The 12,013-nt window shown below is 35.9% G+C and overlaps 1 protein-coding gene across 1 annotated transcript in view; it reads right to left on the reverse strand.

The window, feature by feature from the left end:
* The window catches only part of LOC149139802 (serine/threonine-protein kinase RUNKEL-like), a 75,897-nt gene extending 64,417 nt beyond the window's left edge, over positions 1–11,480 (reverse strand). Inside the window, exons 1-2 of the mRNA XM_089449246.1 lie at positions 11,268–11,480; positions 11,050–11,139 (exon numbers count right to left, since the gene is read on the reverse strand). Of these exons, the coding sequence (XP_089305372.1) occupies positions 11,050–11,139; positions 11,268–11,315 (138 nt within the window). The 5' untranslated portion in view covers positions 11,316–11,480. The remainder of the gene's footprint in view (positions 1–11,049; positions 11,140–11,267) is intronic.
* Between the last annotated feature and the right edge of the window lie 533 nt (positions 11,481–12,013).

The following is a 12,013-nucleotide window of genomic DNA, read 5'->3' on the forward strand; positions in this document are numbered from 1 at the left end:
GGGACTTTTGGATAATCCCTAAATCCAATGGCTGAAATAGATTGAGATCTAAGGCTGAGATTAAATGCTCATTTAAATCTCACTTTCTATTTTTTAGTTCACCCCACTTTAGTCATTTATTTCCAAAGTCACTTTTCATTTCTAATTTTTCATTGACTTTAATAAAGTCATTTTAAAATTAGACTTTAGTAACTTTATCACTTAAAGTCACTTTTAGATTAGATTTGACTTTATAAAAATTATAAAGTCACTTTAGGAGAAAAATTAAATTCTTTTGGACACTTTTCCCTAGGCCAAAGATCAAAGCCTTAGGGAACCACTTGTCCTCCGATACCAAATTTCAACAAAGTACAATGTTTGTACTTTATTTAATGGGTGAGTTAAAAAAATAAAGTGAGAACTAAATGCACGTTTATTCTCATCCCTTGATCTAAATGAATCTGAGCCATTGGACCTTAAGGTTGCCCAAAAGTCATATAGGGAAACAAAAGGGGGAAAAGAAAAGAGAGATTGCATTCATTCTTCATGAGCAGATTGGAGAAAGGAGGCTAAGAGCTAGATAAAAGTTCTGAAGGAGAAATTTGTTGCAGCAAGCTGAAAGAGTGATTTCTGGACCAAGCTGGGCATGGAAATCAAGGCATAGAAAACATCAGAAGGTACAGTACGAACAACATTGAATGTTGTGAGCTGCACACCGTTCAAGAGAAGTTTTTGAAAAAAAAATATGTACAGTCTGCACAGCAATATGAAAATCTATACAGTCCGTACTAAGTACGTATAGTACAATCTGTATAGTCGTATCCTACAATACATATTTTCATCTTCAAGAAGGCACAGAAATTGAGGCAAAGTGGGCACAATTTTCAAGGATTTTTGCGCTGAAGAGATAAGTTGTATTTTGTTGTTTTGTTTTTTCTACAAATGCATTTTTCCTGAACTTAAAAGATAAATAAATTTGAAGAGCTCTCTAACAGGTTTTCCCCGGAGAAGATTAAAGGGTTTTGCCTGGGTCTAAGTTGACCAAAAATCTATGTATTTTATGTGTGTTGCTGGTCTAGGTATGTCCATATTTATTTTCAGCGTGTGTTCACAGTCCCATGCGTTTTAATCTGAAAATTTCATTTCCAAAATTCTATATGTTGAATGTATGTTTATGGGAAAGGGCGTTTAATTGAATGGGAGTGATAAGGTGAAATTAAAACCGAGTTGGGAGTGCAAGAAACTTTTTTTGGTCATAAAATTTCAACACTCAGTACAAACAACACTTTGTTCACCTCCATGATACCACCTAAGTCCATTTGAAACTAATGTTGTCAATTCCTTCTACTGCATACTTGGCATTATCACAAAGTTGTACATGTATATCCCTAGGTTCCTAGATCATGCTAGTCAAAATGTCTCAAGATCCCAACATTTGACAAGATGCTCCACTGTCAATAAACCAGACACTTCTCCTCCATCTATTCAATGGTTGTCGTGGATGCTTTCCCTTACCCTTCTTGTTTAGACATTGACTGAAAACATGCCCAAACTTGTGACATGCAAAGCACTTGACTTTGCTCATGTCCTTCTCTTTTTTATTCTATGAGGTTCCACCTTCACTCTAGTTTTTTTTTGGCCTTCCCTTTGCCCATTTTTGATTGTGTAGCAAGATCAAGCTCATCTTCTCCTCACTATTCCTTCATTGTCCTTTGGTCAATGAGTTCTCCCAAATCTCCTTCTGGATAGAGTCATCCCACAACCGACCCCAATCAGGGAGTTGTTGCCTAGCAAGGATCCCATCCACAAAGGTGGTCCAATGCTTAATGTAACCCATCAGAGCTAACTTCACCGACTCTAAATCAATCACAGTTTCTCCAACAGTTGCAAGTTCATCACAAGCTTAATGGATCCTCGTGAGGTAAGATGTTATAGTCTCTAATCTTTTCATCCTAATGCTATTTAACTTCTTTGGTAGCACCATTTTCATTTTTCGTTTGTCCTCTGATAAAGACCAATTAGGGCTACCCACATCTAATGTCCCATGTCCTTTCCTAATATGTGAGGAATTATATGATCCCTCACACCATCCAAGATTATACACCTCGCTTTCATATCAATGAGATTATGCTCTGTTACTAGGTTTGGATCTAAAAGAACCATAATGTCTGTGTTCACAAGATCCCACAAACCACTCATTTTTAGAATCATAGTAATCCATTCTTTCCAAGGACTAAAGTTAATGGCCCCATCCAACCTATCTTCATATCACAAACTACTCAATGATGCCATCTTCACAAATTGACCTTGGTCACAAAATCCTAGCTGCAAAAATTTAAAAAATAATTTTGCTATCGTAAAAGAAGAAACTCGTTGTTGCAAACCCTAGTGATCTTGGATCTCTCTCTCAAAGTTATCTAGAAAGCTTTGATACCATGTTAAATCTCCTAATACCAGCCCGGATTTATTTTCTCACGAGAATTATTTATTCTTAACAATTTATTTAATTAACTAAATAAATTTTGAATTACTGAAAAATAAAATCATTAGTATTTTAGCCTCTAGTAATTATATGCAACAAAGAAACAAAAAAAAATCAGAGAGATCAATCACACATTGCAACAAATAAATACCCACAACAATTCTCCATCATTCATTAATCTAGAAAATCAAGGTTTTCGACCCCACAGAGAATTACAAGGAAAAATACAATTGTTGGAACCTATAACTTGGCCCCCACTGAATGAGTCCACAATAATTAATTGACTTTAATTATTGTACTTATCCTAAGTTAGACTTAGGAAAGAAGACATAAATCATTTACTCCACCAAGCAAGCACCTAAAGGGTCAATAAATCATCTTCCACGTACTAAGACACCAAGCCTATGCAAAAGGCCTTTTGGAGCTGCTATAAGCTTCAACAATACTTTCCCTTAAACTATTAGCCATAATTACTTATGTTGGCCTCTTCCACTTTGCTCCCACCAGTTTATCCTCTTCCAAACATGTTTCTAGGTGTACCTATTGTTATTTTGCCTCGAGAACTCTGTTATTTTCTCAACATCTCTTCAACCTGCAAGGCAAACTAGTATGCCTCAACAATAGACCAAATTCTCTCCATGCACCATGCTAAGCTCATCTTGGAGAGCATATAAAAGGCCACTAAAGCATCTATCAACAACCTCATCACCCTCATCACTTTGTCTAAATCTCATTGGCAATTAATAGAATACCTCAATGTATTCATTCATGGTGAACTCCTTCTCTCCCAAGTTGTGCATCTCCCTAAACAAATTAAAAGAGTAGTCAACAATAGACCAAATTCTCTCCATGCACCATGCTAAGCTCATTTTGGAGAGTATATAAAAGGCCACTAAAGCATCTAGCAACAACCTCATCACCCTCATCACTTTGTCCAAATTTCATTGGCAATTAACAGAATACCTCAATGTATTCCTTCATGGTGAACTCCTTCTCTCCCAAGTTGTGCATCTTCCTAAACAAATTAAAAGAGTAGTCCATTAACAAAAATTCCCCCTCAACTTGGAAATCATCCTATCCCAAGCCCTAATTTTCTCCTTACCCTTCCTCTACCTATACAATTGCAAATTATCCCAACGTAAAAATGCATTGCCATTCAACTTGGTGCATGCAAGTTTCACTCTCTTAGGGTCTTTGTTTTGCTAGAATTAAAAGAAAACATGCATTTCCCCAATCAACCAATAAGTTATTTTGGGTTCAAATGTCATGAGTATGTAGGAATTTCCATGTTTAATCTAACTCTCAAATTTGTCAATGCCCTTATAAGCCTCTCCTCTGAAGCTTGGCTTCTTTAGCTTCTTGTGGAACTTCTAGTTCCACTCATCATAACTCACATCACAAAGTTCAACTATAGCTCCTTTGCTCTAGGTTGATGCCATCGCATCCATCCTAGTAGACATAGCCCTCAACATCTCAAAAATTCATTTGCAACACCTCTTTGTTGTCCTCAGCTCGAAATTGGTATTCTTTTATGTGCCATCTCATTGTATGCTTGTGCAACTTTTCCCCTCATAGTTCTACCTAACAATTCTCCATTGCACTGTAATAGGTTTACCAAGATGGCGAAATTGCTTCTCCAACATGGATTTCTTCTTTGTTTTGGTTCCTATCAAAGATTTGTTTCATTTTTGTTATTCCCCTTCTTATCTCTAGGAGTGTGATCCTATCAAAATGCCAACATTATTTTCCTTTATCACTCTAAGCACACCAACCATCACCTTCATAATTAATTGCATTCTCCCATGCATTTAAATACTTATCGCACATCAAGCTCCATAATCATTATACCCAAACCCCCCACATAATTCACCATACATCCTTAATTACAGAGGAGTGGATCAAACAACTCTCACATTCTGACAAGGTTCCTTTGTACCTCCTAACCTTAACTCCTCCCAAACATTGTAAACAATGATGATGAGAGAGGATAAACAATTGAGATTTATCCTTCTCTTTCCTACTTATGCATCCTACTAAAATGAAATGAGGATGTTTCTCTCCTCTTTCCTACTTGTGCATCCTATTGCCATGAACTGAGAAGGATCTCATAAGGTTCAAGAGGTCTCACTAAGGTGAAGGACAATGTTCTTGCATCAAGTAAAAATACTTTTAACAATGCAAAAACTTATGGAAAGGTTTTCACCTCAAGATATTTGATCCCTCTTAGTATTTGAATTATTTGAGGTTTCAATGGATCTAGGTTGATTATTGTTAAAATATATTCTTTACACGTGAAAAGCTAACATCGTATCAATGTTGTACTCACTCACTTGTGACAATTCTTATCAAAATCAACCAGTCCAAACCAATTCACCTAAGATGCAAAATACAAAGAAATCGATACAAGTTTCCAAAAGGGAAATGCAACCCATCAAGCTAACATTACATCAATGTTGCACACACTCACCTGTAACAATAGTTATTAAAATTAGTAGTCCAAACCAATTCACCTAAGATGCACAGTAAGAGGAAATAGATATGTGTTTCCAAAAAAGAAAATGCAACCCCTCAAATACTTGGAAATGAGGAACAGACACACACAAATAGAGAGAGAGAAAGAGAGAGTGATATTTTATAAATAGCACATTATAATGAAACTTTGAAGCTTTTTAAAAACACATTGTGATTAAATGAGAAAAAGCATTTAAATGATAAGCAATGTTCTACCCTCACTTATATTGGGATCCTTATCAATGGTATCACCCTTTCCCTCTTGTATGACCTTTCCCTTTGCCTTGATGCTCCAAGGACTTTTGTCAACACCATCTAATTTTGATGAAAACTACCTAATCCAAGCTCTAAAATATGATTAAAAAAGCTTAGCATGCATAATCAATGATTTTGGCTTGGGCGAAGGGTACATTTTTGCGAAAACAATGAGATAGGAGTTCAACAACATCAACATCAAGGTACATAAGGGCTTGATGCTCTTGATTAAATGACAATTCCATGCCCTCATACATGATAGAATCCAATGAAAATATTTTAATCCTACCATTCCTAAAATCTCAAAACCTACTACTACTAAATTTTGAATGAGATGTGAAATTGCACTTTCTCCATATGAAGATTGATGAGGTTGGTGTTGAATTTTGGTAGTTGTGGTCGGTATTCTTTAATTGCATTAGCTCTCATAAGAAAATGAAAATGAAAATACAAATATAAATTTGAATTCAAGTCATGTCCAAATAAAAGAGGGAAACGTTAAATTTTAAAATTCAAAATTTTGCCTCCAAATGTAAGGTCGGCTCCAATTGGTTAAGTCAGCTTAGCACTAAGAGATGTGCCCCTTGGGCACCTTAGATCACTATAAAAGAGTCTCTCGACCTCCTTCATTATACACCAATTCGGGTCATCACAAGAAGCATCTAATCTTTTGCTCACACATGCGAAGAAGTCTAGGAAGAAGCCAAGTTTTTGTGAGGAAGAAATTCTTTTGTGGCAGCGAAATTTCTGGGCAACAAACCAAGGTTTCTGGGCAATAGCAAGAGGTTATAATTAGGCCTATGTCTGGACAGCAATGTTATCAAAACCAGACCAATCATTGAATCGATGGACCCACCGGACCGGGAACTGGTCAAAATCAAACAAAAACAGGTAAAAAAACCAAACCAAAAACACATAAAATATTCAAATTTTAAAGAAAACCACATATATTCATGTGCATCGATATGAATCGAAACCATTTATACACAAATAAGCAAAAGTTCTCATTTATGGAGGATGTAAGGGTGCACATAACCAAAATAACACCGAGTCCAATCCATATTGGAACTGAAAATGCATCCAAAAACAAGACCTACATGGCCTCTAGCATCCAAAAAAGTCATGCTACAACGAATACCTACACATCATCAAAATCTTTGCCTATATAGGGATCTTTGTCATCAATATCACACTCTAAGCATTGAAGTAAGATAATAATAAAAAAAGTGTTTAGCATGTCAATTCAAGATTTTGTTTGAGTGGTGGGTACATTTTTAGTAGGATCATGATAGAGGACCTCAAAAAACAACGCCACTAACATTAAGGTATATAAATGGATTGGTGCTCTTGATTAAATGCAAGTTCAATACCTTCGTACATGACAAAATCCAATAGAAACATTGCAATCCCCCCAATCCTGAAATCTTGAAAAATCATTAAGTTTGTTGGATTTTGAGTGAGATCTAAAATTCTACAATCTCCATATGAAATTTAATGAGGTCAAAACCACTCTCAAACATCTTGAGTCATTTCATGGAAATGTTAAAAAATTAAGTAAATGGATGAAAATGAAAAATAAGGGAGAATGCAAAAGAATCCCCACTTGCTATGTTCAATGTAGCTTTGCTAAATCAGTATCGAACTGGCCAGTTCGGTGAAAATGGTCGGTTTGGTACTAAATTAGCCAAAAGAAATTCAAGTCACCGATATGAACCGGTTTTTGCCTCAAAATAGTCGAACCAGTCGATTCAAACTGGTACGGTCCAGTCCTAATAACATTGTTGGGCGGTTTACCACAGGTTGTATAAGGCTATTTTAGAACAATTTCACCAAATTTGACTTGTGTTAGTTGTTGGTCTTGTTTGACCTAATTTCACTAGAAAATCAAATTGTATCTCTTGTTGAATTAAACAATTTCTCCTAAGAAAAGGTTGTTGAGTTTTTCCCTAGGTAGGGTTTGCCCAAGATAAAATTTTGTGTCTCGTGTTTAGTTGTCTCTTCATGATCCTACTGACATTATTATTTTATTGTTGAGATTTTCTATGTATAATTGCTTAATGATGAATGTGACACAAGAAGGATTGATTAAGAAATCAATGGAACGTAATTACTTGAGTAAAAAATCATTGGAAAATCAACAATTCAAACCACTCTAAAACATCCTAAAATAATTAATTGTAATGTTAAAAATTTATATAAAAGTTGGCATTTCTTTTTGCTTTAACATTACCATTAATTGCTAGCATTTTTGGTCAATCCTAGTAAAAGCCAAGTCATCAAAATAGACAGACTTATTGATGGAAATGCATTGTACAAACATTGATATGACCTAAAAATGTGTTTCTGGAATGTAGGACAATTCACCAACCAAAAACATGTTTCAATATGATACCACATGTTCTTTTACAAAAACAAGTTTGGTATGACCCTATACTAAACATTTCCATACAAAAACAAGTTTGGTACAACCTTGTACTAAACATTTCCTACAACATAACAATTTGTTAGTTTTCTAATACCCAACTGCTAATTTAATAAGTATTCTGAAATGAAAGAATTGAAAATTGAACCGTCAAATTCACTTACTAAATATGTTGAGTATTCTAACATCATAATAGCGGCAGAAGAAACAAATCCTTGAAGACACAAGCACACAATAGAACAATACACTAGAAATTTACCCAAGAAACCCCATCTGGGGAAAGCCTGTCAACTTGTGTGTTTTTATTATTTTGCTTAGCAAAATTCTTCAAATAATGATTACAAATATGAGTGAAAATTTCCCTTCAAACCATCAACCCTCAACAGAGCTAGTTTGCGCACTCCTTCCTTACTCGACCTTCCTGCATGTGCACTGTACAGACTCGTACAAGCTAGTTTGACCCTTTTGTGCAGGCTAATTCAACCCTAGAGGAGATGTACTCTGGCTAAAGGAATACAATAAGGATATTCAACCTCCCTTCTTGCCACAATGTGTTGATCTGGAAAACCCCTCTTTTGTTAAACTAAACGCACAAATCATCTAGTGCATACAAAGACATGTATGTGCCCTTTTCCTCCTTATAAAGTCGGTTGAGGCCCACAAACTCCATGAATGGCTAAGATTAAATCTCAATGGATGACTGAGATCGATTCACTTTTCGACTATGCAAAAAATAAATTTTCCTAAGTCAAAATAATAAGAAAAAGTAAATTGCGCCTTAGCTTCACTTGTGTGTCCCTCTGCCAAATTTAATGCACCTCTAAACTTAGCAAAACCCTTCCTTCTCTAACTCCAATTAATACAATTCACCTTTTGTTAGGTTTAAATTGTGCTAACAAGCCAATTCGATCCTAGACCCACAAGTTTAGGATGGAACCAACTAGTTTGGATGACCCACATTTGATTAAGCCAACCCATGAGCCATGTAGGCAAAAAAGAAATGTCATCTTTTAGTCAATCAAATCTTCATCCCATTTTTTCAACCAATTTCAATCTAATCTATGTCTAGCCCTAAATCAATTCTAATTCCAATTATAATAACTTTGCTTGTGACACATCTCCCCACACTTGACCATAGAATAAACCTTTCAACACAATTATTCTTTGAAGGAAGCAAACAACACAATTGGATAGAATAATCTTTCCTTCATTAACAAAAAATGAAAATATAGAACAAGTGCATGCACAACCTTCAATTATAGCTATTCCACATCAACATCGCTAATCCTCTAAGCACACTTACTTTCAAAAGACTTCAATTAAAAAGCATTTCCCACCTCATCTCACATGTAGACAATATCTAATACTCAAAATGTATAACCAACTCATGCTACAATATAATAATTATCAACACTTATAACATTAGGCAATTGTCCATGACAAATTATCCAATAAGAAATGCCTCTCAAACTGAAAGAAACCAATTAGTGGAACCCTGTATTCTCGATTAACATGAAATGACGATGTATTAGATAATGCCACTCCATTATTTAAACATGTCATAATACACTTGAATATTGAAGCTTGTCCTCCCTCTTCTCAGCTACTGAAAATAATTTATTGTCAAAATCAACTACACTCTCAAAAAATAATGTGATTTGAGTCATGCTATGCAATTGAAATCTCATCTTGTATCATATGCACTTCCTTTATGCCAAGTCCATTCTCTTGTTCAATTGCTTCATTATTTATAAGCTCAAGCCAATGCCACTATTAACTTAGCAATCGTCTTTTTGCCGATGACTATAAGGTTTGGACATGGAATGTTTGTGCGTCTGGACTCCGAGTAAATAAGAATTTCAGTTTCCCCTTTCACTTGCTCCTTGTGATCGGGAACCATCACATGACCATTATCTCTTCATTTGACTCCTTGCTTGAGCTCAGCGTTTGATTGCACTCTCTTGGGTGAATAAATTTGCATATCTTTGACAAGTGCAATAGACAGAGCCACGTAAGATCAATCTGTTCTCCTGCTTCATCTTCCCTGCACTAGGTAGATTTCCCAGTTTTACCAAGATTCAGCAAAACTCACCATTTTCATTCAGCTTTCCATGCTCTTGTTTGCATTGGGCCACACTCAGCTTTACTCGATCAACCCTTGCCATGATATGGCAACTTTCAGTCATACTCGTCAAAACTTGCGAGTTCTGTCAAATTCACCCTCCAAAGAGGCGGCACAATGCAGAACCAGCCCCAATGCCTTTATTTCTAATATTCCATGCTATGTAGCATGCAAATTCTGTTTTAAGTTTGTGATTTATGTGATGTCAATGAAAACTATCTAGAATCAATCTACGATGCTGCTGCTTAACGTCTCCTGGAAATAATTACGACTCTTCATGCAATTAAATTTACCATCTCACTGATACTATTAACCTTCGGCAAAGATCACCAGCATTTTATTTGGTTTCGTTCTGCGAGTTTTTGCACATTCACTGATTGCACCATGAAAAAAAATACTTATTTACAATTCACAAACCACACTGCTCCCAGCCTTGCCAATGGGTAATGGCTCAACGGTGAAGAGAGTGGCCGGTTAGGCCACCTACCAATTTTAATTGGAATATGAACAAGAGGTTGGGCGAGGTACAAACCTTGACAGATGTTGACGAATGAGTACCCCTGTTATGACAACTTCAACGTATGAAAGTGCTTACAATCACTGATTTAGGCTTTGAGAGACATCCTTCCCATGAAAGCAGGCCAAGGTACAAACCTTAAGGGATGTTGACAAAAGAGTACACCTGTTATGATAACTTAAATGTATGGAAGTGCTTACAAATACTGAGTCAAGCTTTGAGAGCATCCTTTCTATGAAAGCATGCCACCTGTGTCTAGTGTATTCGGGCTAAACGTAATGCTTCTCCAGTTTAAAGAAAGTATATTTAAAAATAAAATAAAATAAAAAGGAACTAGACATAGATAGATGGATACTTCTCCCAATTTTGACACTGTAGAATATGCAATTCACGTTCACTCCCCCAACTGCTATGTATCCATGATATAGAATGCACTTTTAAAAAATTAGACCGCCAGTGCCAACAAAAAACGGTAATAAACATGGCCAAACTAAAATCTAAATAACCCATTTGACACAAAACCGATCCCTATCCAAAGGAGGCCACTAGCTCAAAACCTACTAACCAGCCATCTTACCCAATTTAAACACAAAATGGGCTTCAATGGGGATCCTGGGCCCTGATTCATGCTGCAAATCTGGGTCAGTAATCTAAAGCATCCTGGTTAAATTGCACATACCATGTTCGAGTCCGGCATTGCTCTTAAATTAATATGAATTTAGTAACAGGGGCAAGAATAGGGGCAAATGTGAGACACTTACTTCCTGGAGCACCTTGTTCTTCTGGGACTTGTCCACGCTCTTGATGGCATAATACTCGATTGTTTTCTTCTTTCTCCCTTTATACACGGTCTGAAGCAAAACAGATAACCCGAAATTGGTACCGGCGAAATACAGAGGTCAGACATGGATCTGAGATCGAAGATAGAAACCTGGAAAACAAAACAGAAAAAAGAAAGAAAATGTAATGAAATACATACCGAGTATTTGCCCCGTCCGATGGCCTCATAGATGTGGTACTGATTCATATCAAATGCTTGAAATCTGCCTACCAATAAACTGTACAATGCGATCAATTGGTAGTAGCGATCGAGGAGAAGTGAAGATGAGGGAAATGGCGAGGGTTTGCAGCATCCACAGCACCCACAGCGTTCAAGGATTTTGACAGAAATATGAATGGGAAGTACTGTGGATTCCTTCAACTTTGAATGGGGAGAGGGGCGGGAGAATCGATATAGATATAAATATAAATATATATTTATATTTATAAATATGGGGTCAAGCGTACGGTGTTTATGTATTTCGGTTTATTTCAAATTTTGTCATTTTATACTCTTGACTTTTTAGAGGCAGAGGGACCACCCTGTCATAGCTATCTCCCGCCTACTTTCGAATATTGTTTGAGGTAGACCATAAAAATGATTTATTTAGTTTTTTTTATGGAATATGTTATAATATCAAATGTTGTTGGTTAAACTGTTAAATTGTGTTGGATTTGTAAACACGTAAGATTGATGTATTAATGATTTAAGATTAACTTTTAATAAGCATGAAACGTCATATTGTAAGTTTTGTTTTCTTTGAGTGGTTGGATAGGAATAATTTTTATTTTATTTTTTATATATTTGTCGGTAAGTTAAAAGTTTGTTTTTTTATTAATTGACAAAATTATATTAGCGAAGGGTTTGTCTAGAAGTTGGGAGCATTTATTGTGAAGCTTCACAGA

This window comes from Pinus tabuliformis, chromosome X, assembly GCF_031772625.1.
Source record: "Pinus tabuliformis cultivar Carrire ecotype Pingquan chromosome X, CPIR1, whole genome shotgun sequence".
NCBI classification, from domain to species: Eukaryota; Viridiplantae; Streptophyta; class Pinopsida; order Pinales; family Pinaceae; genus Pinus; species Pinus tabuliformis.